Source organism: Pogoniulus pusillus, chromosome 36 (genome assembly GCF_015220805.1).
Source record: "Pogoniulus pusillus isolate bPogPus1 chromosome 36, bPogPus1.pri, whole genome shotgun sequence".
NCBI lineage: Eukaryota > Metazoa > Chordata > Aves > Piciformes > Lybiidae > Pogoniulus > Pogoniulus pusillus.
Genome location: NC_087299.1, coordinates 5,775,532 through 5,802,951, shown reverse-complemented (window position 1 = coordinate 5,802,951; position 27,420 = coordinate 5,775,532). Strand labels below are relative to the sequence as shown.

General features: G+C 50.0%; 1 protein-coding gene across 2 annotated transcripts in view; it reads right to left on the bottom strand.

Annotated features, from left to right (window-relative positions):
• Positions 1-4,361, bottom strand: part of MMEL1 (membrane metalloendopeptidase like 1) — a 33,645-nt gene extending 29,284 nt beyond the window's left edge. The window contains exons 1-2 of one of the 2 annotated variants that reach the window (XM_064171976.1): positions 3,843-4,361; positions 3,546-3,709 (exon numbers count right to left, since the gene is read on the bottom strand). In XM_064171976.1, the coding sequence (XP_064028046.1) occupies positions 3,546-3,709; positions 3,843-3,892 (214 nt within the window). In that variant the 5' untranslated portion in view covers positions 3,893-4,361. Of the gene's footprint in view, positions 1-3,545 lie in introns of both variants that reach the window. The other variant, XM_064171975.1, reaches the window with a different exon arrangement.
• Positions 4,362-27,420: the final 23,059 nt, after the last annotated feature.

Genomic DNA, 27,420 nt, shown 5'->3' with positions numbered 1-27,420 from the left:
AAAGCTCATCTTGTCCAACCCCCTGCAGGCAGCAGGGACACCTCCAACTAGAGCAGGCTGTTCAGGGCCACAGCAAGGCTGATCTTCAATGTCTCCAGGGATGGAGCCTCAACCACCTCCCTGGGCAGCCTGTGCCAGTGTTTCCCCACCCTCACTCTGCAGAACTTCCTCCTGGTGTCCAATCTAACTCTGGCCTGCCCCAGTTTAAAGCCATAGCTGCCACTTCTTCAAATTCTCCATCTCCTCTGGATAGCTGCCTCGTTATTGAGCATTCATGAGGCCAAAGGATGAGTAGGCACCAGTCTAGGAGCCCAGCCACAGCTCAGCCACCAGCTTTTCCAGTGACTGGCTTAGAGATTGTCCCTGGAGAGCAGATTCTTGTGAATCTGTTATTCAAGTGCACATTAATTGCATTTCCAGCCCAGGAAATGCAGCAGCACAATGGGGCTGGTTGGAAGCTCACTCCCAGAACAAGCTGCTGGTAGCTCAAGAGCATTTCTCTCTTTCTTTGTTTGGATGGAGCAGAGCAGCATGAGCATGGCTGCAGCTTTCCAGCAGCCTAACTAACAGATGTGGACAGGGACAACCTGGAGGGGGGATGCAGACACACACACAAATTGTGAGTCTCACTTTTGAGAAAGCTTAGAATCCTGGAAGGCAGAAAGTGACCAAAGTATCACAGAATCACTCACACAAATTGTGAGTCTGAGTTCTAGAAAGCCTACAAACTTGAGAGGCAGAAAAGTGACCCAAAGAATCAAAGAATCACTCACACAAATTGTGAATCTCACTTCTAGAAAGCCTACAAACTTGGGAGGCAGAGAAGTGACCCAAAGAATCACTCACACAAATTGTGAGTCTGAGTTCTAGAAAGCCTACAAACTTGGGAGGCAGAAAAGTGACCAAAATCCCAAGTAAAGGAATAAAGTGGCTTTGGAGCAGGCAGGGCCAGCAGTGAGGTGGGAAGGGAAGCTGTTTGTAAGTTGGTTGTCTGCTGACTGTGACTGGATGTGTCAGCTCCAAGAAGTGTTGAAGTGTTCTTCAGACTGTAACCTTCCCTACAAGTGATGAGATTTTGGAGGTCAGGGAGTGTTTGGAGAGCATGGCTGAGAAGGAGCTGTGAAAAGGCTGCAGAGATGTGTGGGGGTGTGATGGAAGGATTGAGAGCACACAGATTCAAACCCAGATGATTCAGCTCTGTCTGCTTCCCTTTCTGTGATCCCCCAAATACTACTCTGCTATCCTTACTACATTTTTTTTCTCTCAGCTTGCTTAGATGAGGTTTCTTGGCTGTACAAACTTCTATGGATGCCAGAAATGCCCAGTCTGCTTCTAGCCCTATAGACCTGGGTGGCTGTGGGAGCTTTGGTGGTTTTGATAGACAGAAATGACCATGAATATTCACAGGGATTGCTGCTATAAGCAGGGGACTGTGCCATGCACCACAGGCTCCTTCTGCAAGCTAATATAGAACAGAACTGCACTCCCTGAGCATCACCAAGCCCATACATAACTTCACATACATAAAAGAGAGAACATAAGGCAGGACAGGGGAGCCTTTGGATTTGCCATTAGTTAACCAACTATTTAGAATAGAATCATAGAATCAGTCAGGGTTGGAAGGGACCACAAGGAGCAGCCAGTTCCAACCCCCCTGCCATGCCCAGGGACACCCTACCCTAGAGCAGGCTGCACACAGCCTCAGCCAGCCTGGCCTCAAACACCTCCAGCCATGGGGCCTCAACCACCTCCCTGGGCAACCCATTCCAGCCTCTCACCACTCTCCTGCTCAACAACTTCCTCCTCACATCCAGTCTGAACCTACCCATCTCCACCTTTGCTCCATTCCCCCCAGTCCTGTCACTCCATGATATCCTGAAAAGTCCTTCCCCAGCTTTTTTTAGGTCCCCTTCAGATCCTGAAAGGCCACAATAAGGTCACCTCAGAGCCTCCTCTTAGAACCTTGCCTGGATAGCATCATTTTGATAGAGGATGTGCAAAGATGAAGTGAATCTGAATCATAGATTGCTCAAGGCCTCATCCAACCTGGCTTTGAACAGCTCCAGGGAGGAGGCATCCACAGTGTCCTTGGGCAACCTGTTCCAGGGTCTTCCTACCCTCATCCTAAAGCAGATTTCTCAAATCCTTTATGCATGCAGGAAAAAAAAACCCAAACACCTCTGCCTAGCTCAGTATCTTGATATGGACACTCCTACCCTAGGACCTAACTCTGGGGAATTTCTTTCCTCCTGTCTCCTGGGCTAGCAGAACAAACTGCTCAGGAGTATTGTGAGTACTTCAGCTGACAGTGGAACAGCTGCTGGCAAAGGACTAAATCAGAAAAAGGTTTTTCTCATGGATTATTGTGCAGTGTCTTACTCACAAGTGCTGAAGAAAGCAGTTCACTGCAGGCAGGGGATGCAGAGGCAGTGCAAGGAGAAAGCAGTTCTGCCATTCGTGCTGCTTAGTTTTATTCTCTGGTGTCCTAGCAAAGCTCTGAATCCAGGAGGCACTCATGGAAGTGCCAAACTTGAGGCAGGTGCTGCTAGCAGGCAGGTTGACTGCTCCCCAGGATTTTGAAATAGGTCTTTGCACTTGGTGTGCTAGAGGAAAAACTTAAGTCTTGAGATCAGAGTCCTCAGCAGCTCACACAGGCAGGCAAAGCAGCTCAGGGAGCTACACCTCACTGGTGGGGTCCTGGCTAGACCTTTGCATGAAAGCCACTGAGCCAAATTTCACCTAGGGATCAAACTGCCTTTGGCAATGCTAAGAAACTCTCCCTTTCCTCAGCAGCAGCCTGGCTTTTTGTTCTTCAGGCTGTAACAGACAACCTCCCCTTTCTATCTGCCATGCAGCTGTGCTTTACCTCTCCTGCAAGAACCAGTTCTTGTAGCCCTATAGACCTGGGTGGCTGTGGGAGCTTTGGTGGTTTTGATAGACAGAAATGACCATGAATACACACAGAGATTGCTGCTACAAGCAGGGGCCTGTGCCATGCACCACAGGCTCCTTCTGCAAGCTAACATAGAACAAAACTGCACTCCCTGAGCATCACCCAGCCCTAATGCTAAGAAACTCTCCCTTTCCTCAGCAGCAGCCTGGCTTTTTGTTCTTCAGACTGTAACAAACAGCCTCCCCTTTAGATCTGCCAAGCAGCTGTGCTTTGCAGCTCCTGCAAGCACCAGTTCTTGACTCAGGCTTCCATAAACTAAGGAGATGTCCCACCCGACAGACAGACAGACACACATCTTCCCCCTCCTAAAGCAGTGCCATGGGCTTTTCACCTTTGTCAAAGCAGTGCTGAACCTGGCAAAACCCCACAGAACCAATTAAAAGCACAGAAACCTGCACCACATAATTCAAGAGTGAAGGAAAATCCATCAGGATCCTCTCCATGCCTGAGCTTGGAACGAGGCAGGGAAAGCCACGACCCTCACCGAGGTGACCTCACTGTTTTCCCTGCACTTTTGTTTTCATTTAGCTCTGCAAAAAGCCTCTTGTGCTGCTTGCAGAGGGAAGAGGAGAATCAGTCCCAGGTTCCTTACCTCTGCTGCTGGCATATAGGATCACCAGGGCGACCACTGCACAAGTCATGAGGAGCAGCAGGACAGCCAGAGCGATTGCCACAAAGCTCCAGGGCTTCTTCCCAGATGTTGTTGATTTCTCCACAATATCCATTTGACTCTCTGATTTCCCCATTATTGTCACTCTAAATTGAGGAGGGGAGGGTAAGAAAGAGTTAAAGAGTGCAGCTAAATCAAAAGAGAGATCAATACACGAGAGAGCAGGGGGGGAAGGAAGCGGAGTAAGAGCAAAGGGAAAGAAAACTTCTGAAGTATTACATGTATTTGTCCATCTGATTGTCCATTGATTTGCCAACCTCATTCTCCATCTCCTGTGCCCACCAGCTTGTCTGCACTCGGGGTGTGCTGCTGGGGGGGTGGGGGCTGTTCTGGGCTATGTTACCCCAAGGCTCTCAGAGGTGCAGTGTCAGAACTTCAGGAGCCTGCTTGGAGAAGTGTGGAAAAGTCTCATGACCAGGTTGGGCAACTCCTTTCTCCCAAACAGAGAAGGAGGGGGAAAACTGCCTCCTTCCACTCCCCACTCCGAAAAGGAGCTTGCTGCTCTGCGGAATGCTCCTCCGGGGATGTTCGCAGGTCTGTAGAGAGCTCTGTTAGCAGCAGCAGAATCCAACCCGAGATCCCTACAGGTGCGGGTGCCTTTGGGCTGCGTCTGCTCCGTCCTTAGCACAGAGGAAGGGTTTGGGAAGCAGAACGCTCCTGGAACGCGTGTCAGCTGCCAGGTCCGCAGCAGTTGGTGACCTCCAGCTCCTCAGCCTTCTCAGAGCCATGCTGGAAGCTCGCAGCGGAGCCCTGCGCTGCCCCCGGCTCCAGGCGCCCGCTCCCGGGCGGCCGCGGGAGGAGGGTTCGGGGCGCTGCGAGCCTGCGGGCAGCGCCGCTCCGCTCTGCTGCGGCTTCGCAGCTGCTCCGCAGCTCCCTCCAGCTTGCCTGCGATCCGCCACCAGGTTACTTGGCTGCTGCGCTCCCAGGAGGAGCGCGGAGGGGCAAAGCTGCTGAAATCTCCTGGCTCCGAGAGCAGCGGCAGCTTGCGGGGGGGCAGTACAGGGACAGCTTTGGAGAACGCCCTGATTTATGGCTCGGTGTAGGCTGTGCGTAGAATCCCCTCATGCTGCTGCTTGGAAATCTATCTGCTAACAACTGGGACAGGCAGTCAGACCTAGGGCAGGACAGGCATGTGATCTCCCTTGGCTTTTAGTTTCTTCTTTTCTAGAAGCTGTCTTTGGAATGAGGGAGAAGCAGGATGCGTTTCGCTCCCTGCAGGTTGGGTTTTACCCCCGCAGCTTGGTTTTAACCCCTGCAGGTTCTTTTTTTACCCCCGCTGGTTGTTTTTTACCCCTGCAGATTGGGTTTTATCTTCGCAGCTTGGTTTTTAACCTCTGCAGGTTGAGCTTTACCTCTGCAGGTTGGGTTTTACCCTTGCAGCTTGGCTTTAACCCCTGCAGGTTGAGTTTTATCCTTGCAGCTTGGTTCTAACCCTGCAGATTGGGTTTTATCTTTGCAGCTTGTTTTTAACCCGTGCAGGTTGGGCTTTACCCCTGCAGCTTGGTTTTAACCCCTGCAGTTTGATTTTAACCCCTGCAGGTTGTTTTTTATCCCTGCAGTTTGATTTTAACCCCTGCAGCTTGGTTTTAACCCCTTCTGATTGTTTTTTTACCCCTGCAGCTTGGGTTTTATCCTTGCAGCTTGTTTTTTACCCCTGCAGGTGGGGTTTTACCCTCGCAGCTTGGTTTTAACCCCTGCAGCTTGGGTTTTACCCCTGCAGTTTGATTTTAACCTCTGTAGGTTATTTTTTACCCCTGCAGCTTGGTTTTAAACCCTTCTGATTGTTTTTTTTTACCCCTACAGCTTGGGTTTTACCCTTGCAGGTTGTTTTTAACCCCTGCAGCTTGTTTTTTACCCCTGCAGGTTGGGTTTTACCCTCGCAGCTTGGTTTTAACCCCTGCAGGTTGGGTTTTACCCTCACAGCTTGGTTTTAACCCCTGCAGGTTGGGTTTTACCCTCACAGCTTGGTTTTAACCCCTGCAGGTTGGGTTTTACCCTCACAGCTTGGTTTTAACCCCTGCAGGTTGCTTTTTACCCTCAGCTTGGCTTTAACCCCTGCAGCCTGGCACTCTGAGCTGCTGTAACTCGGTGCCAAAGCTCAGCCTGTGTACATCTTAAGGCTGCTCTCCCTCTCGAGCTGAGTGCCAGCTCAGTGTGCGCTCAGGAGGAAGAGCTGAGGGCAGAGCAGGGGTTTCTTTGTGGCAGTCCTGTTTACTGGGAGCATCCAGGCAGAGTGTTCCAGGAATGTGCAGGCAGACCTGCTTCCCTGAATGGGGCAGGAAACAAAGGATGCCAGTTCCTTCTGCCAGGGGGGCTGAGCCTTCTCTTGCAGTCACCGTTCTGCCTCAGAAAGCCTCTAGGAGGATTTGCCTTTTCTTTTTCCCCTCAGTCACATTATCTTGGGCTTCTGTCGAGTGTGCAGGCGGCTGCTCCCATCCCACCGTCTGAGGAGGAGCAGGAGAACACACAGCTCCGACAGGAATGTGTGCCTTTGGCAGCTCCTGTGTGCCCCTCTGTGGGAACAAGCTACAGAAGGGAAGAGGGCTTCTAGGGGCAAAGGTAGACGTTTGGTGATGAGTTAAATGCTCTTCTTATTCCTGTCTGCAGGCAGTTCTGCTGCTACCCAAAAGATTTAGCTTCTTCTTTCTGGGAATCTCCTTTTCTTGTGACTGATGTGCTGCCCGAGGCTGGGAATGCCAGGAGTGACTCAGACCACCTCTGCTTGGGGTGCAGAGTCTAACCCCCTATGCAATCAAGAGGCAGAGGGCTTGGCAAAGTCCTAAGTGAGATCTGTAATAGAGTATTTGCACGTGGTCCAGAGTGACTTGGGGTTATGCTTGAGCACCAAGGATGTAGATCTCTCCTACATCCCCAGAAAATTCCCAGTTCCCTCAAAAAGCATTGACCTAATCATAAAGAGAAAGAAAAAAAACCCACACACCTTTTTCCCCTTATTTTTTTTCCTCTTGGGAAGAATTGGGAGCTTGACCAAGAATCTCTTCCTGTATCTCTAATGGGAACTCTACCAAGAATCTCTTCCTGTGTCTCTAATGACTTCACTTCCTTATGGAGCTGAGGAAAAGGGGTACTGTCTGCCTTTGGAAGCACAAGGAACTTTGGGTTCAACTTGCATCTTCTCAAGGTTATGTTAGGCCAATCTGGACATTAGGCTGGAAAATCAGCAGTGGCAAAAGGGTTTTATATCAGCTCAGGTCTGTGATGAAAATACTTCCCTTGCTGTTAGACTTCCATTGGGAGCTCTCAAACGGGCACCTGTGGCAAATGGTTTAAGCAGAGCTGAGCTTGTTTCATAGATTCAGAGAATGGTTTGAGTTGGAAGGGACCTTGAAGATCATCCAGTTCCAACCCCCTGCCATGGACAGGGACACTTCCCACTAGCCCAGGTTGCTCAAGGACTCCAATCATGGAGTGGCATCCTGTGACAGGAGAAAGAGCAATGGATATAAGTTGCAGCACAGGAAATTCCACTGCAACATAAGGGGGAGCTTCTTGACTGCCAGGGTCCCAGAGCACTGGCACAGGCTCCCCAGAGAGGTTGTGGAGTCTCCTCTGGAGCCTTTGCAGGCCTGCCTGGATGTGTTCCTGTGTGCCCTGAGCTACATTGGTTGGCCCTGCTCTTGCCATACAATCTGGACTCAATGATCTCTTTGAGTCCCTTCCAACCCTTGACATTCTGTGATCCATAACTTCCCTGAGCAACCTGTTCCAGTGTCTCCCCACCCTCTACCACTGAGACATGTCAGAAAAGGGAGGAAATTGATTAATAAGTTTACCTTCTTCCTTCAGGTCTTATTTTATTGACTTTTTAACCTGCTTTCCTACACTAAGTCAAGCATCTGAGTGAGCAAAGGATGGGTGTGAAAAAATCTTGTGGCCTGATGCATTTCTGGTTTGTGCTGAGGTTTATGAGGGAGACATCAGCTGTACAATACACAAAGCTTGCAGTGCTAGGCAGTATGGTTCTGATCTAAGAATGCTGTGTCTTGGTCTGATCAGATCTTCTCTTCACGAAGGGAAATCTGGTAACAAGTATTTAAGTTGCTGTGCTGTAAGAAAGTGAAAGAAGAGAAGCAGCAGCAGCTGCAGAGGACACATTTGCAGAATCATTCATTCTGATTGCCCTGAGCAGCTTGGTGTGGTCACTGAAATGGAGCAATCTGTCATATTGACAGCTCTCCAGTGCAGTCAGGTCCCTGGGCTGTTCACTGCCTCTATGGGGAAGCAGTTTTGGTTCCTCACGCAGTGGCAGCATCACCTTGCAGCCTTTGTGGCAGAGAGAAGGGAGCTGCTCTGGAGTCTGGATGTGATGTTTTTCATCTTAGAAAAGCTCTGAGAGGAGTTTATGGTCAAAGAGCTCCAGCCCTGGCCAGCACCTCACTTTCCTGGGAGACTTCTTGATTCAGGGCTGTGAATACTTTCATACTTCCCTTGGAGAATCTGGACACTCTCTGCTAGGATTGTAGGAGAGTTTATTCATTTAGTTTCCTGCCATCCTGAGGTCTTGCACAGTCTTTCAGTGACCTTCTCCCAGTGACTCCTTCAGCTTGCACTGAGGCAATTTGTCATCTTTTCTGTTGATGTCATTGGATGTGCTGGGTCATCTGAGTAGAAGTTCTAATGGTTGCTGCTCCCTGTGCTCCAAGAAAATCAAGGAGTGCATGGACAGTAGGGCAGCTACTGCTCAGGCAGTGCTCTGAGCTTCTCCTGCAGGTATTAAAAGGCTGCTTCAAACCAAACTCAGTGTCCTAAAGCAATCAAAAGCAAAAGTGATCTAAAGCAATCAAAAGCAAAGGTGTCCTAAAGCAATCAAAAGCAAAGGTGTCCTAAAGCAATCAAAAGCAAAGGTGTTCTAAAGCAATCGAAAGCAAAGGTGTCCTAAAGCAATCGAAAGCAAAGGTGTCCTAAAGCAATCAAAAGCAAGCAGGACACAGCACTGACATCATCTTTAGGATGAGTTGTCTAAAGTATCGTTACCATGGAAACGAGGCATACATTTATCCTTTACGCTTTGTACCTCCATGTAAACTGATCCATGGGAGAAAATCACCTGCCTGTGCTTTGCTCTGAGTACCTGAACCATGCAACAGGTCACAAAGAGATCTTGATTTTTAGGCAGTCATCAAGTGACAGTCATCAGTCTCCCAAGGGAAGCAGTGGATTTCCTTGCACTGGGTAGTTTTAAGCCTCTGCTTGACAGAGTACTGGGCCAGCTCATTTCAGCTCCACCATCACCTAGAAAGGAAGGAGCAGATGATCCTTGGGGTCCCTTGTTGGCACTCTGTGATCCTAACATCCCAGCAGAAGTGCAGCACCAGGTCTGAAATCGCTTGCACATGAAGTATGTTGTATTTCATTTGCTTGCACATGAAGGATTTTGCATTTCAACCTATTGCACATGAAATGTTTTGCATTTCAGTCGCTTGCACATGAAGTATTTTGCATTTCAACCTATTGCTTGTGAAGTATTTTGCATTTCAACCTATTGCACATGAAGTATTTTGCAGTTCAACCTATTGCACATGAAATATTTTGCATTTCAATTGCTTGCATGTGAAATATTTTGCATTTCAACCACTTGCATGTGAAATATTTTGCATTTGAATTGCTTGCATGTGAAATATTTTGCACTTCAGTTGCTTGCACATGAAGTATTTTGCATTTCAACCACTTGCATGTGAAATATTTTGCATTTCAACCACTTGCACATGAAGTATTTTGCATTTCAGTCACTTGCACATGAAGTATTTTGCATTTAAATTGCTTGCACATGAAGTATTTTGCATTTCAGTCACTTGCACATGAAGTATTTTGCATTTCAGTCACTTGCACATGAAGTATTTTGCATTTCAGTCACTTGCACGTGAAGTATTTTGCATTTCAACCACTTGCATGTGAAATATTTTGCATTTCAGTCACTTGCACATAAAGTATTTTGCATTTCAGTCACTTGCACATGAAGTATTTTGCATTTCAGTCACTTGCACATGAAGTATTTTGCATTTCAGTCACTTGCACATGAAATATTTTGCATTTCAGTCACTTGCACATGAAGTATTTTGCATTTCAGTCACTTGCACATGAAGTATTTTGCATTTCAACCACTTGCATGTGAAACATTTTGCATTTCTCCTTTAGTGCAGGGCACAAATTCCCACCTCCTGGATGTGTGTGTGTGTGAGAAGCAGGGGTAGGGTGAGCTGCTTCAAAACTCTTTGGAAAGACTCCCTGCAAACTTTTTTCATTGTTTTACCTTTTTGTCTTTCAATACAATAAGAAAAAAAATAGAGAAGTAGAATAGACAGAAAAGTACAACTGGAAAAAGAAAAAAGAAGTCCAATAAAAAATGGAGAAGTAGGGGGGAAAAAAGTCCTGTGGCCCAGGTTTCAATGTTCAGGTTACAGAGACACTAAGTTGTGTTTCTTCTTCGTGCATGAGTTCAATCTCAGTGGGAGAGCTCAGCTGAAGCAAGCCTGCCTAAAGCTGTCAGGTTTCCTGTCACCATCCCTGCTTTTATTTAGTAACCAAAGCAATTTGCACCATCCCAGGGCTGTCAAATGCCAGTAGAAGTCTTCATTAACTTCAATCTCTTCAGGCTCCTCAGGTGCTTTGTGAAGAGGGAAAGGAGCATTTAAGAGGCTGTGACAGAAATGAGTCTGGCAGAGACATTTACCTTAGATATAGAAGGAAATGAGCCCCGCGAATGGCTGCAGGACAATGGCTGGATGCTGCTCTTTGATTTCTCCTAGCAGGGCTGCTGGCTCCAGAGGGTAACTCGCTTGTGCTTAGGAAGAATGGGTCTGGTTTTCAGAGCCACTGTAAACCCTGACAGCTGTCAGCTAGCATTAGAAATAAAGGAACAACCCAAAGTACAGATCAGCACTGAAGTTTGGCTGCCAGATGTGGGTAGTGTGAATAACTCCTAGGAGATGCACAGCCCAAACAGATTAGAGTTGGGAAAACCTGGATGATGTTGCAAAACTCTTCCCTCAGCCTCCCTTTACAGGTAGTGATCAGAAGGGACAACTGATGCCACCCTAAGTAACAGGGATGCAGTGATTCCAGCAGTGCCTTCCTGAATGCATGCACTTTGCCTGGAGAAGCAGGTAAAAATGGGAAGCTGTCTTACCTCTGTCTTGTGCAGGGCGATTTCCAGCAGCTGCATGCAGTTTCTGGCATGTAGTTGGGATCTTTACATTCCCTGGCAGGCAGAACCAAACCTCCTTAGCAGCTTTCATCTCTTGAACAGGCTCTCCCCAGCAATGGTCTTGCAAAGTGCTGTGCCTACATCTCCCTCTCTCTTTCCCTTGTATGTTCACTCACACACTAGTGGCTTCCAGTGCCCAATGAATTAAATGCTCTGCTCAGAGCCTCACCAGGGAGAATTAACTCTTTCTACCAAATAGGAAACCAGCTGATCTCCTATCCAGGCAGGAAACTGGATTGTGCAGCAGGCAGGAGCAGTGACTTTGAAGTGGAGGTCATCTCCTAGCTGGTTAGCACTCAGCCAAGTCTGTCCTGCTGCAGGAATGCGTTCTTGGGGATGTTCTCCTTTTACATGCCATGCTTTGTGTCTTGCCTAAGAGCTTTTTCAAGTGTCTCTGGCAGGAAGGCTCCTCCTGGAAGGCAGCATCCCATTTGCTTCATTTCAGTACAGGGATGAATACTGCACTTAAATGGTTTTTTTTTCATGGCACAAGGCTTTAAAATTCGTGTCCACATGATTTCAGAGGTCTGCTTGGGCAACCTTTTGTTGTGTGGGAATATAGATTGCAGAGAAAATGGATTGGTGGTCTTTCAGTTGAGATTCTTTTCAGCTGTGGAGCAGATGCCCATTCCAGCTAGGCCCTGGCCACTAAGTGGACTGTTTGTGTCTTACAAATGAGAGAAGGTAGTTCCATTTTCCAAGGGAAGAGGTTCAGACCAGAATTCTTGCCTTATGTTCAGATGGAGCCTCCTAGGCTCAAGTTTGTGCCTGTTGCCCACCTGTCCTGTCACCAGGCACCACTGAAAAGAGTCTGGCCCCATCCTCTTGCCCCTCACCCTTCAGCATTGATCAGATCCCCCAGATCTCAGCCTTTCCTTGTAGGATTCAGGCACAGCCTGTATTAGGTTTGAAGTGACCCTCAAAAGTCATCTTGTCCAATCCCCCCTGAAATGAGCAGGGACACTCCCAACTAGATCAGGCTGCCCAGGGCCACGTCGAGGCTGAAAGATGCTCCAGTCCCCTCAGCACCTTTGCAGCCCTTTGTATCCAGATCATGACTACCAAATCTACCACCAGTTAAAGTCAATTAGAAGCTTTCCCTGTTAAGAAGTGCTTTGGCTCTGTCCAAATGCCACAGCCTGTTCTGAAGTGTCAGGCTTGTGGCATTTCCCTCTGTGTCTCTGCTCGGTGTGTGATTATGTTGCAGCTCATCTGTCAGGTTTATTAGGAGGCTTAACTGGATTGCATTAGCTGGCCTCTGAGCCATCCAGGCCAGCTGAGAATGTAATCAATTCAAACATCCAAACACATTAAGGCTATGGACACAGGGCAATTTATGGAGCTGGCTAATTACCTGTTGTCTGCAGCAAGGAAATTTCCTTGCTTGAGAATGGGTGAATAATGGCTGGGAAGAAAAGGAACAGCACTGCAAAAATGCTGTTGGCAGGGTTGGAGAGAAAAGACAATGGCAAGGTATGAATGTTCCTGTTGTTAAGAGGCTCCACTGGAAGAATGAATCCTGTGCCAAAACACAGCCCGTGGAGTGTGGCCAGCAGGGCAGGAAAGGGGATTCTGTGCCTTTGGTCTGCCCTGCTGAGACCTCACCTTCAATCCTGGAGTTCCCAGCATCAGAAGGACACAGAGCTGGTGGAAAGAGTCCAGAGGAGGCCACAAAGATGATCCAAGGGCTGAAGCAGCTCTGCTGTGAGGAGAGGCTGAGTGAGCTGGGGGGGTGCAGCCTGCAGAAGAGGAGGCTCAAGGCAGAGCTCATTGCTGTCTGCAGCTCCCTCCAGGGAGTCTGTAGCCAGGTGGGGTTGGGCTCTGCTGCCAGGCAAGCAGCAGCAGAAGAAGGGGACACAGCCTCAAGCTGTGCCAGGGCAGGTCTAGGCTGGGTGTTGTTAGGAAGTTGTTGTGAGAGAGAGTGATTGGCATTGGAATGGGCTGCCCAGGGAGGTGGTGGAGTCTGTGTGCCTGGAGGTGTTGAAGCCAAGCCTGGCTGGGGCACTTAGTGCCATGGTCTGGTTGGTTGGGCAGGGCTGGGTGCTAGGTTGGACTGGCTGAGCTTGGAGCTCTCTTCCACCCTGATTGATTCTATGATTCTGTGGTTTGAAGGTGAGGCAAAGCAGGGTTAGACTGGAGCTGAGGAAGAAGTTCTTCAGTACAAGGGTGGTGAGACTCTGGCACAGGCTGCCCAGGGAGGCTGTGGTTGCCTCCTCCCTGGGGACGTTCAAGGCCAGGTTGGGTGAAGCCTTGAGCAGCTGAGACTAGTTGAGAGGTGTCCCTGCCTATGGTGGAGAGGTTGGAGAAGATGAGCTCTGAGGTCCCTCCCAACCTGAGCCATTCTGTGCTGCCCCCAGCACTCGAGAAGTGGTCCTCACTTTGTCAGAGTTTCATCTGGCTCTTAGCAGGTATTGAGTCTGTAAGCAGGGATTGATAATGTGGCATCTGAGGTTTCTAGGCAATCAGGATGCTGCATGAGATGGTCATTTTAAGTACTAATTGCTGCCAGTGTTTCATTTCACCCACTACTGATCTGCATCTGGAAGTGTGGCTCCCTCATGGCTGCAGATCATGCTTGTGACACCCGTGGAGCATCTTTGCTAGGTTGTGTTAGGCATACACAGCACTGACCTGGAGATGAAAGCACAACTGAGGGGCATAACAAAACACAAAGCAGGAGTGCAGTCATTAACAACCTCCTGTGTTTCCTGCTCCCTCCTACACTCCCCCTCTGGCTTTACATTTATTCTGATACAGCTGGGGGATGGTGAGACAACTTCTTATCAGATACTGTTCTTAGTTTCCTCTACAGTCTTGGGGGGGGGGGGGGGAAATCCTTAATGCCAGATTGTTCTTCCATCTCTTGGCTGTTTGGAACTGTGTAGGGAACAGACAAAGCCAAACCTGCAGGGGTTGGCTGGTAGGACACCTGAAGACACAGCTCGTCTAGAGGTCAGACTCCATCTTCTGCTGCAGAACAAGCACTTGGTGGTCCCCAGGGACACAGAGGAGACTTGTCAGGGTCTCGAGGAGGTTCTGGCATGTGCATCATGTGCCCAAAATAAACTTGGAGGAGAAATGAATTGAAAGTTCAATGGCTGCATGGCTTTTAGATGTGTGTGTTAAACATCTGTGTGCAGGTGAGGAAACCAGAGGGCAGGGAAGGCCAAGGCTGAGCAGTGGCAGCTGCCCAAGAGAAGCTGTTTTCTCCCCTGCACATCTATTGCCTTTCCATTGTGAGAAACTGAAAACAGCCTCACTAAGCTCAGGAGTGCTTTCCACTCTCTGCTGGCATCTCTTTGGGTCTGGCTCACGTTCTCTAACTGTGGCATTTGGGATGGCAGTTTGTTCCCACCTGTCCTCTTACAGCCCCAGCTGCTGAGTGCTACCAGCAGCAGCATCCCCTCTGCATTTGTCTTCTACCCTCCAAGCACTTCTGTGACCACACAAATAGCTGCTCCTGTACCTGGGGTGTCAGAGCTGAGGCAGGGGCAGGGCTCTATATTCTTTGGCACCCTCCAGAGCAAATCATAGACTCATAGAATGGTTTAGGTTGGAAGGGACCTCAAAGTTCAGCCAGTTCCAACCCCTTGCCATAGGCAGGGACACCTCCCACTAGAACAGGTCACTCAAGGCCTCATCCAACCTGGTCCTGAACACCTCCAGGGAGGTTGTGGAGCACAGAAGCACAGAATGTGATCAAAGATCACATTGGGTGCTTCTGTGCTCCACAACCTCCCTGGTCAACCTGTGCCAGTGCCTCATCACCCTCACTAGAAAGGGCCTGTTCCTAACATCCAGTTTCAATCCTCCCTCTGCCACTTCAAACCCATTCCTCCTCATCCTGTCATTGCAAGACCTTGTCAGTAGTCCCTCCCCAGCCCTCCTGTAGCCCCCTTCAGATCCTGGAAGGCCACTCCAAGGTCTCCTCCAAGCCTTCTTGTCTCCAGGCTGCAGAGCCCCAACTCTTGTAGCCTGTCCTCACAGCAGAGCTGCTGCAGCCCTCTGAGCACCTTGGTGGCCCTAATGAATATGAAAAAAGTCATTCCTGGAACCCACAGCAGGAGGAGGAGGAGAAAGAGCTTGCTGAATCTCACAGCTTTGGAGTGCTGTGGCTTCTAAGTAATGAGTCTCTCTCCTTAAGGTGTCATTGAGTAATGGCTGACTGAGCCTCCAGCTTCCAACATAGGCCACTTGAGCTGAAACATGACTTAAACAGCCAAGGCTCTGCAGGCAGACTGCAGTGCCAGTGATAATTTCATCTAGCACATGAAATTAATGCTGACAGCAGCTCCTCTGAGCCCTGGCAAATTGGAAATTGCTGGATGCAGACACAGTGCAATGATAACAGAGTTAATCTTCCAGAGGGAAAAGGTAGTAAAAGAAATGGCTTTTAGATTGTCTGTCATTAAAGTGAAACATCTGCCTCTGCAAGTGGAGTGGGATGGCCTCAGATGTGCACATGGAAGCTCATTAAAGTGCCTGGGTTTGCAGGGGCTGGGAGCCAGGGCCAAACTTCCACCATCATCTCAATCTGGGAGGCACAATGAAGGAGTCTGAAAGTCAGGAAGATGACTTCCCAGGCTGCATGTTCACTGCTCGGGGAGGTAGTGGAGTCCCCATCCCTGGAGGTGTTTAAAAGGAGGCTGGATGAGGCCCCTCAATTCAAGAGAGAGGTTGAGGTGCTGGAAGGTGTCCAGAGAAGGGCAGCAAGGCTGGGGAGGGGCCTGGAGCACAGCCCTGTGAGGAGAGGCTGAGGGAGCTGGGGGTGTGCAGCCTGCAGAAGAGGAGGCTCAGGGCAGAGCTCATTGCTGTCTACAACTACCTGCAGGGAGGCTGTAGCCAGGTGGGGTTGGGCTCTGCTGCCAGGCAAGCAGCAACAGAACAAGGGGACACAGCCTCAAGTTGTGCCAGGGCAGGTCTAGGCTGGATGTTAGGAGGAAGTTGTTGGCAGAGAGAGTGATTGGCATTGGAATGGGCTGCCCAGGGAGGTGGTGGAGTTGCCATCCCTGGAAGTTTTGAAGCCAAGCCTGGCTGGGGCACTTAGTGCCATGGTCTGGTTGATTGGACAGGGCTGGGTGCTAGGTTGTGCTGGATGAGCTTGGAGCTCTCTTCCAACCTGTTTGATTCTATGATTCTAGAAGGTGTAAGGTGATAGGTTGGACTGGATGATCTCAGAGGTCTTTTCCAATCTGGTTAATTCTGTGAATCTCTGATTCAAACATGCATTTGGTCAGTTGCTGATGTGCTTAGAGCCTCTTAATACCTGGGAGCAAATCATTAACTGAAATAGAAGTAAACAGAAGTGATGTGATTTTAAAGGGTTGTCTTGGGTTCAAATGCAAGTTCCCAGAGACTCTTATAAATTTGGTAGACCCAATGACAATTTATAGAATTTATAGAGTGCCCTCCCCTCCTCCCCCTCCTTTCCCCAAAAGACAGGGAGAGAGATAAAAGGTAGGGACACCCCAATAAATCAATCTCACTCGATTTGGAAGTTAAAAAGGAAAAGTTTAACAATAACTTAGAAAAAAGGGATTGGAGGTAGGGGAGTTTACAAAGGATGAGGAAGGGAAAACAGCAAAATACAAAACAGGGATGGATACAACCCGAGTAGTGTGATGGTGTCTCTGCCTCGTGGCTGGTATACAGTATCAGTGTGTGTGTGCGGTCATGAACGCAGGTAGTGAGCAAGAGGGCGAAAAGAGGAAGAGACAGGAGAACTCCTGTCTTTTATACCACAGGAAGTGGGGGGAGTGGGCTAACCATCACCTGGAGTGTGGCCCACCCCTGAGGAGGGGCCGAGACCCCTAGGGTCAGGTTCAGGGTCACTCCCCCAGGAGTGTTAACCCTATACATTCCACCCCTTGGTTAGACCACTTCCACCTTCCTAAGAACAGTCTTCTTCTCCAAAGATGGGAAAAGTGTCCATGGGTTAAGAGTTCGTGAAGTCCTTCTTGGTCCCCGGCTGTATCTCAAGGCGATGTGCTCCTCTGGCCCGGTGCAGGTTGCTGAGATGTGAGCAGGGCAGGAACGGAAGAAAAGTCAGTGAAACAGGAACAGTTCTTGTTGGTACTCAGGAAAAGAGTCTTTTCCCTCTGCGAAGAAAACATCAGGAACAGTCTCTTCATGTCTGGCATCAGGGGAACAGGTGTAGATGAGATGGCTGTAGACATCCTCTGGAGGGAAATCAGGAACAGTCTCTCACTGCAGGGCATCAGTGACGAATCAGATGCAGGGTTCTGGTTGGACGCCGTGGTGTGATGTGATGCTGTAGGACTCTGGATAGCTGCTGCTGTCATGTAGGTTCTGTTGGACGCCGTGTAGTGGTGAGGGTATAACTACAAAAACAACTTGTAACCCCTTATGAACTATGATACAAGTATTGCACAACTATGATACAAGTATTGCACAACTATGATACAACTATTATACAACTATAATACAAGATAACCTGAAATATCTGGAACACATGGAATCAACTCTGAGATTTCAAAACCTTTTCAGCTAAAGAGAGGTTTCTCTGAGGGACACACTCGATAACACCAGTTTCCATCATCACCCAGTATGTGTGACCAGGACCCTCTGCAGATACCACCCCTTTGATAGGTTTTCCCCCACCAGAGGCAGGAGCAACCCACACAGTCTTTCCCAGTAGATTCCTTTCACAGACTACAGGAACTCCATCTCCCTCAACTATGGGCAGTAGGGCAGACTGAGCAGGACCAGCTCTGTTAACTGATCCCCTGCTATTCACCAGCCAAGTGGCTTCTGCAAGGTGCTTCTCCCAGTTTCTGAGAGTTCCACCTCCCATAGCCTTCAGGGTGGTTTTCAGCAGACCATTGTGTCGCTCAATCTTTCCTGCAGCCTGTGGGTAGTATGGGATGTGATAAACCCATTCTATCCCATGCTCTTTTGCCCAGTTGCTTACAAGGTGGTTCTTGAAATGGGTCCCATTGTCTGACTCAATTCTCTCTGGGGTTCCGTGTCTCCACAGGATGTGGCTCTGCAGGCCCAGAATGGTGTTACGGGCAGTAGCATGAGGTACTGGGTAGGTTTCCAGCCACCCCGTGCTTCCCTCCACCATGGTTAACACATACTGCTTGCCACTACGAGACCGAGGCAGAGTGATGTAATCAATCTGCCAGGCCTCCCCATACCTGTACTTTGACCACCTTCCCCCGTACCACAAAGGCTTCATGCGCTTGGCTTGCTTTATGGTGGCACAGATGTCACATTCATGGATAACCTGAGTTATGGCCTCCATGGATATGTCCACAGATCTGTCTCGGGCCCATTGGTATGTGGCATCTCTTCCTTGGTGACCAGAAGAGTCATGTGCCCACCGAGCTAAGAACAGTTCACCTTTGTGCTTCCAGTCCAGGTCAATCTGGCAGATGTGGGCAGCCTGGTCAGCTTGGTGGTTATGCTGCTGCTCTTCAGTGGCTCTGCTCTTTGGGATGTGAGCACTGATGTGGCGGATTTTAACTGGCAGTTTGTCCAGGCGTGCAGAAATGTCTTGCCAGAGATCAGCAGCCCAAATAGGCTTCCCTTTTCTCTGCCAATCATTTCTCTTCCACTCCTTCAGCCACCCCCATAAGGCATTTGCTACCATCCATGAGTCGGTGTAGATGTATAGCATTGGCCACTGCTCTCGTTCTGCAATGTCCAGGGCCAGCTGGATGGCTTTCACCTCAGCATACTGGCTGGATTCGCCTTCTCCATCTCTTGCCTCTGCAACCCTGCGTGTGGGGTTCCAGACGGCAGCCTTCCATCTTCGCTTGCTGCCTACCAGGCGGCAGGATCCATCTGTGAAGAGAGCATATGCCTTTTCCTCCTCAGGAAGGTCACTGTATGGGGGGGCTTCCTCAGCCCGGGTCACTGCCTTCTCTTCTGCTGGCTTTCCAAAGTCAGTGCCCTCTGGCCAGTTGGTGATGACCTCCACAATGCCTGGACGCTCGAGAGTCCCCATCCTAGCCCTCTGAGTTATCAGAGCCATCCACTTACTCCAAGTGGCATCTGTGGCATGGTGCGGAGTCGAACCCTTCCCTTTAAACATCCAAGTCAGGACTGGAAGCCTTGGAGCTAAAAGGAGTGGTGACTCCGTCCCAATCACCTCAGAGGCAGCTCTGACTCCCTCATAGGCAGCTAGGATTTCTTTCTCTGTGGGGGTATACTTGGTCTCTGAGCCTTTGTACGCCTTGCTCCAGAACCCGAGTGGGCGGCCTCTTGTCTCATCAGGAGCTTTCTGCCATAGGCTCCAGCTAGGACCATTCTCACCGGCTGCTGTGTAGAGAATGTTCTTAATCTCTGGGCCGGTTCGAACTGGTCCCAAGGCCATGGCATGGACCACCTCTCGTTTGATCTGGTCAAATGCCACCTGCTGCTCAGGTCCCCACCCAAAGTTATTTCTCTTTCTTGTAACGTCAAAGAGGGGTTTCACAATTTGACTGTACCCGGGAATGTGCATCTTCCAAAAGCCCACAAACCCCAGGAAGGATTGTGTCTCCTTCCGGTTAGTGGGTTCCACCATAGTGGCCACTTTATTCACCACATCCATAGGGATGTGGCGTCGGCCATCCTGCCATCGAACTCCCAGGAACTGGATCTCTCTGGCAGGCCCTTTCACTTTGCTTCTCTTAATGGCAAAACCTGCATCCAACAGGATATTAATGATCTTCTCACCCTTCTGGAAGACCTCCTCTGCTGTCTCACCCCATACAATGATGTCATCGATGTACTGCAGATGTTCCGGAGCGCCACCCTTCTCCAGTGCAGTCTGGATGATGCTGTGGCAGATTGTAGGGCTGTGCTTCCACCCTTGAGGCAGTCTGTTCCAGTGGTACTGGACTCCTCTCCAGGTGAAGGCAAACTGCGGCCTACATTCTTCTGCAATGGGGATGGAGAAGAAAGCATTAGCAATGTCAATTGTGGCATACCATTTGGCCTCCTTTGTTTCCAGTTCATACTGCAGCTCCAACATGTCAGGCACGGCTGCGCTGATTGGAGGAGTCACTTCATTCAGGCCTCGGAAATCCACCGTGAGTCTCCACTCCCCCGTCTCCTTTCGCACTGGCCATATCGGGCTGTTGAAGGGCGAGTGGCTCTTGCTGATGACAAGCTGCTGCTCCAGGCGGCGAATCAGCTGCTGTATGGGTAGCAGGGAGTCTCTGTTGGTGCGGTATTGCCTGCGATGAACTACACGAGAAGCAATAGGTAACTTGACATCTTCCACCTTGTGGGTACCAACCACGGAAGGGTCATCTGACAAGCCAGGCATGATAGACAGCTGCTCTTTGTCTGCAGTCTCTACAGCTGCTATGCCAAAAGCCCACTTGTTCCCCTTCGGATCTTTAAAGTACCCTTCCCGGAGAAAGTCAATCCCCAGGATGCAAGGTGCATCAGGGCCAGTTACTATGGAGTGCTTCTCCCACACATTCCCGGTGAGGCTTATCTCAGCCTGCAGCACAGTCAACTCCTGAGACCCCCCTGTGACTCCTGCAATTGTAACAGTATCTGTCCCCCTGTGGCTGGAGGGGATCAGAGTGCATTGGGCACCGGTGTCTACCAACGCTCTGTACTTCTCGGCTTCAGAAGTGCCAGGCCATTTCACAAACACGTCCCAATATACTCTGTTATCCCTGGCCTCCGCCTGGCTGGAGACAGGGCACCTCTAATTCTGAGCAGTGTGACTGCATGAGGCACATGGACCTGAGTTACTAGCTTCACCACCCCTTGAGCGAGAGCGCTGCCTGCGGGACACTGGGGCAACCCCTCTTCTGGAGGAGTTATTCCCTGTGTTTGTCCCCTGCAGTTCCCTTACCCTGGCCCATAGAGCTGAGGTGGGCTGGCCATGCCATCTATCCATGTTTTCCCCATGGTCACACAGTGTTCTCCAGAGTGACCCCCTGTGTGTACCCTGTCTGCTCTGGGCTGGTCTCCTGCGGGGAGGAGGAGGAGCACGGCGGCGTGTGTTCCTTATAGCTGAGACTTGCACCCATTCTGAAGGTGAAGAGCAGTCATCCTCTGCCTTCTGCATTTCAGAGAAAGAGGCTTTTAGCTCGTTCATTTCTTGGGTGAGGGTCTCTACAGTGGCAATTAAGGTTTTCCTTGACAAACTGTCTTCAAACTGTCTTAGGTCATTCACAAACTCCCTGATTGTGGGAAGGTTGTTGGGGTCTCTGCCCAGCAGCAGTGCTCCCAATGTGGGGGCATATGTGGAAGGGGCACACTGAGTCAGTTTCTTTAAGAGGGCTGGCTTCATGCGGACATCATCAGGGTCCGAGGGCCTCTGGTCGGCTCCATAAATTATCTCTTGAACCGCCATTTGCCTCAGGTATGAGATCCCCTGTTCCATATCTGTCCATCTAAGGGGATGGAAAATCATGTCATCCTTAGTCGGGTACCTGTACCTCACAGCTATCAGAAGCCTGGCCCAAAGTGAGTGGGTACCATCGAGCCTTCCCAGCTCCTTATCCACACCTCCATCCCTCGACAAGGATCCCAGCTGTTTCGCCTCCCTGTGATCTAGGTCCACTGTTTCTGCTCCTGCATCCCAGCATTTCAAAAGCCAGGCTAAAAGGGGCTGTCCGTTTGCCCTTGCATACTCCTGCCTTATGTGCCTGATTTCCTTTCTGGGCGTGGAGCTGATAAGGATCACTCCATTATCAGGTCCATTTCCAGCTGGTTGCTGTTGCTGGGGGGTGCTGGTTCCCGAAGAGGTCCCTTGCCCTGGATCGGTATCTGCGGGAGGGTTTTGATTTGATCTTGCGGGCCGCGTCGTAATTGGCGCCAGGTGAAGGGGGCTGGGCTGAGGGGGCAGGGTCCGGGGGGCTGCCCTGGGCGGGACCGGAGGCGGAGTTCGGGGCGGAGCCGCGCTAGGGGCGGTGCCTGCGCTGGGGGCGGCCGGAACGGCCTGACCTGTCGCCCAACCCCCGCAACTGCAGCTGGGGCAGTGAGGACCACCCCTCCCCCTAAGCACCCTAATGGCGGCGCCCACTCGATATTTCCACGTGTCCCAGTTCACCGCTATCTTATTAATTCCCAAACCCACATTTACACACAGTGAAATAACAGCTATCCAGTACCATTTCTCGCCCAAAATATCTGGAGCTTCTGTGCTCCAATGCATATACTCAGATTGATTCCATGTTCCAGAAACATTTCTAAACACAGTGATATTACTAACAGAATTCAGGAAATAGGCATAGACTCGGGCAGGCAAAAGCTTAGAATATTCCCAGAGCATATCAATGACAATCCAGAAGACATGGTAACTTATAAACTTTAACAGCCAGCCCCAAAACAGACATCCAAATGCGTTAATGATTAAGACTGTCAGAATATCCATTTTTTAACTTCCAAATCTTCTCTGAAAGAATTCTTTCTACCTAGCCCCACGTTGAGACGCCAAATAAATTGTCTTGGGTTCAAATGCAAGTTCCCAGAGACTCTTATAAATTTGGTAGACCCAATGACAATTTATAGAATTTATAGAGTGCCCTCCCCTCCTCCCCCTCCTTTCCCCAAAAGACAGGGAGAGAGATAAAAGGTAGGGACACCCCAATAAATCAATCTCACTCGATTTGGAAGTTAAAAAGGAAAAGTTTAACAATAACTTAGAAAAAAGGGATTGGAGGTAGGGGAGTTTACAAAGGATGAGGAAGGGAAAACAGCAAAATACAAAACAGGGATGGATACAACCCGAGTAGTGTGATGGTGTCTCTGCCTCGTGGCTGGTATACAGTATCAGTGTGTGTGTGCGGTCATGAACGCAGGTAGTGAGCAAGAGGGCGAAAAGAGGAAGAGACAGGAGAACTCCTGTCTTTTATACCACAGGAAGTGGGGGGAGTGGGCTAACCATCACCTGGAGTGTGGCCCACCCCTGAGGAGGGGCCGAGACCCCTAGGGTCAGGTTCAGGGTCACTCCCCCAGGAGTGTTAACCCTATACAAGGGTATAAAGTCACAGGATGTCAGGGGTTGGAAGAGACCCAAAGAGATCATTGAGTTTAATCCCCCTGCTAGAGCAGGACCATCCAATCTAGCTCAGGGCAAATAGGAACACATCCAGACAGGCATGGAAAGGCTCCAGAGAAGGAAACTCCACAACCTCTCTGGGCAGCCTGTGCCAGGGCTCTGGGACCCTTCCAGGCAAGAAGTTCCCCCTTGTGTTGAGCCAGAACCTGCTGTGCTGCAGCTTCCATCCATTGCTCCTTGTCCTATCCCAGGGAGCAGTGAGCAGAGGCTGTCCCCCAGCCCTCAGATGTTTATAAACATTGATTAAATCCCCTCCTAGTTTTCTCTTCTCCAGCTTAAACAGCCCCAGGTCCCTCAGCCTCTCCTCACCAGGCAGTGCTCCAGTCCCCTAATTCTCCTCGTAGCCCTCCCTTGGACTCTCTTCATCAGATCCCTGTCCCTCTTCAACTGGGTAGCCCAAAACTGAACACATGAAGTCATGTGAGATTGGCAGAAGTCTCTGGAGGTCTTTAAGGTCAGGCTAGATGGGGCTCTGAGCAACCTGTAGTGTGAGGTGTCCCTGCCCATGGCAGGGGGCTTGGAACTGAATGATCCTTGAGGTCCCTTTCAGCCCTGACAATTCCATGATTCAATTCTGTGAGTCTATAAGAGTCAAAGCTGAGCTGTCTGCACTCTGTGGTAAAGCTTCCAGCTGAATATTCCATTCCAACCCATTCAGCCATCATTCCTAAGCTGTTCTTTTCCTGCTGGACAGCAGAGCATAAGGTGAGGAAACTTTGCTTGTGTAGCTGTATCTGTGGTACAAATACTCTCACTTCTGCATCAATCCTCAACCCCAGCCACTGCTTCTCAACCATTTCAGCATGGCACACAGAGAAATCCCTGCCTGATGATTACTTCTGGAAGGAGAAGGAGCAGTTTACTTCCTTCAGCTGGCAAATGGAAGCAGCAGTTGGTTAAGGATGTCTCATTTCATGCTTGGAAAGAAATGATCCTGTGGCATCCTGGTGCCAATTAGGAGCAAAGAAATACTCAGTCTCAGGAGGATTAAAAGCAGAGTAACTTCTCTGGAATTCCATAGGATCAAACAGGTTGGAAAAGACCTCCAAGCTCATCAAGTTGAACCTATCACCCAGCCCTATCCAATCAACCAGACCATGGCACTAAGTGCCTCATCCAAGCTTTGAAAGGAAAGAAGCCAAATTTTCCCTGTGCTCCCGGGGAAGGGAACAAGGAGCACGCAGGGAAGAGATGGAAGGGTAGGGATGGTATCAGTGCCTGCTGGGTCGGTTGCACGGCTGCTGAAAGAAGCTGCCCTTCAGAAAGCAAGGCAAGAACAAAGGCGTTTCCCTTTGCCTTTCATCCCAATCAAAGCAGGAGAGCAGTCCTCAGTAGCGCTTTCATCTTTGTTTTCAATAGCGCTTCCCATTTGCCTCCCGCTTGCATTATCGCACTCCAAAAGCACAGAGAAGCTTTGGCTTGCCCCAGATAAAACGAACACACCAGGCTGGGTCGGGCCCCAGCTCACTGGTTCCTTCTTGCACAGCATCAGGCATTCTGTTTCCCGAGTGAGCTGTAGGCTCCCAGTGCGCAGCAGCAGCACCGAACCAGGCAGAAGGTGAGAGGGCAGCACTGGCCACCTCGGGCAGCTTTGAGCCTCAGCTGGGCAAGGGAGCTGGACCACGTAAATGGAGGCAGAACAAAGGGGAATGGCTTCAAGCTGGGGATGGAGAGGTTTAAATTGGACATTAGGAGAAAGGTTTTTCACAGAGAGAGTGGTCAGAGACTGCAGTGAGCTGCCCAGGGAGGTTGGTTGAGTCACTGACCCTGGATGGATTTGAGGGTGGTTTGGATGTGGTGCTTGGGGATATGGTGTAAGGTGAATCTTGTAGAGTAGGGTTCTAGGTTGTCCCTGCCCATGGCAGGGGAGTTGGAACTAGATGATCCCAGTGGTCCCTTCCAACCCTGACTGATTCTATGGTTCTGTATTCTGGGCTCCTCCATTCAAGAGAGATGTTGAGGTGCTGGAAGGTGCCCGGAGAAGGGCAGCAAGGCTGGGGAGGGGCCTGGAGCACAGCCCTGTGAGGAGAGGCTGAGGGAGCTGGGGGGGTGCAGCCTGCAGAAGAGGAGGCTCAGGGCAGAGCTCATTGCTGTCTACAACTACCCAAAGGGAGGCTGTAGCCAGGTGGGGTTGGGCTCTGCTGCCAGGCAAGCAGCACCAGAACAAGGGGACACAGCCTCCAGCTGTTCCAGGGCAGGTCTAGGCTGGATGTTGTTAGGAAGTTGTTGTCAGAGAGAGTGATTGGCACTGGAATGGGCTGCCCAGGGAGGTGGTGGAGTCTTTGTGCCTGGAGGTGTTGAAGCCAAGCCTGGCTGGGGCACTTAGTGCCATGGTCTGGTTGTTTGGCCAGGGCTGGGTGCTAGGTTGGGCTGGCTGAGCTTGGAGCTCTCTTCCAACCTGCTTAATTCTATGATTCTGTGATTTGGTGATCCTGAGGGTCTTTTCCAACCTGGATGTTTCTGTGATTCTGTGACTCATTTCAACTCCATTATCACCTGAAAAGGTTGGAGCAGATGATCCTTGGGGTCCCTTGCAACCTGGCATTCCATGGTTCTCTTATTCTATGGTCTCTGTGCTGCCCCTGAGCCATGCTGTCCCTACTGGTGATGGAGCTGCCTCTAAACCAGCAAGCAGAGCCCATTTGGAGAATCAGAGGGTGTTAGGGGTTGAAAGGGACCTCCATAGGTCATTGAGTCCAACTCCTCCTGCCAGAGCAAGATGTGGATTCTCATGGGCTCTCATGAGTGCTCAACCATCACTACCTCCAGCCCTGACCTCCTGCCTGTACATTGATCACTTCTTGATTAGCTCATGCTCCAGGGCTGTCTTTTGTGCACCAACATCCAGGAGTGTGAAAAGTATTTAGCAAGCTCTTGTAGATACCCCCAACTGGGAGGTTATCTCCACTGCCTGCACTGGCCAGCTGAGACACAGGCATCTGCAACTCCAAGGTGAAGTCTGGGGTAGAGCTGCCTGTGTGTCCCAGATAAGAGGGTATTAGCCTCTAGGTTGGATGGTTCATCTCTGTTGAGTCTCATCCTCCATATTATCTCTGTTCCCTGGGTTAGAAAAACAATTTACTTGGCATTTGTACTGCTCCACTCCCCTGTGTTGGTGCTGACTGTTGCAAATCCACTAGGTTATGACAAGGGCAGTTCCTTCCACTCAGGAGTGGCTCATCTGAGTGGTGCAGCACAGACAGCTCTTCAGAAACACAACTGTTGCTTTTGCCTGATCTTTTCACTTGGCCACTTATCCAGGGCTGTTAATCATAAACTGCAAGCTGCTGGCATGTTTTCCTTCACTGTGATTGGAAATCATGTGCTATAATTAGTTCCTCTTAGCAGGACAAAACCCTTTCTTCACAGAGGAGAAAATGAGAGGAGACTGAGACTGGAGGTGAGGAAGAAATTCTTGACAGTGAGGCTAGGGAGACACTGGCACAGGCTACCCAGTGAGGCTGTGGATGCCTCCTCCCTCCCTGGAGGTGTCCAAGGCCAGGTTGAGCAACCTGGGCTAGTGGAAGCTGTCCCCTTCTGAGGCAGGGGATTGGACCTAGATGATCCAAACCATTCTATGAGCCTATGAGAAGCAGAGTTGACAAACATCCACATCCTCTCTGAAGGGCACTGGACATTGCAATTTGCCTTCTCATGGCTCACTTGGTGAGTTTTGTTTCACTGCCTAAGCTTTCTGCTTCTAACCTTGCTGTGCCATGAGCAGTGCCTGTGTCCACTGCATATTTGTCATCTTTCCCCTTACTCTTACAAGCCTCACAACAAAGCTAGATAGCAGTCACAGAATCATCCAGGTTGGAAAAGACCTCTAGGATCATCGAGTCCAACCTACTGCCTAACCCTTCTGATTGACTAACCCACAGCACTGCCTCATGCAGCCTCCTCTTAAACACCTCCAGGGATTTGTGTGTCACAGTCTTTTAGCCAAGAATCACAGAATGGCTCAGGTTGGGAGGGAGCTCAGAGATCATCTCCTCCAACCTCCCCACCGTTGGCAGGGACCCCTCTCAGCAGACTCAGCTGCTCAAGACTTCATCCAACTGACCTTGAACACCCCCAGGCAGGAGGCATCCACAGCCTTCCTGGGCAGCCTGTTCCAGAGTCTCAGCACCCTCCTACTGAAGAACTTCTTCCTCAGCTCCAGTCTCACCCTGCTTTTCCTCAGCTTCAAACCATTCCCCCTTGGCCTGTCTCTAGACACCCTCAGGAAAAGTTCCTCTGCATGCTTGAATCACAGCATCACAGGATTACAGAATCACAGGTTGGAATAGACCTCAAGTCCAACCTATCACCTAACCCTTCCAATTAACTAAACCCTAGCACTAAGTGCCTCACCCAGCCGCCTTTTAAACATCTCCAGGGATGGGGACTCCACCACCTCCCCAAGCAGTGAATATGCAGCCTGGGAAGTCTGAGTGGCTGTATTTGCATGTTGATACTTTGCTCTTCTGCCATTATGGCTGGATAAAAATGAAAAGATCTCCTCTGTGGCCTGGTGGAATCCACCCAATGCAAAT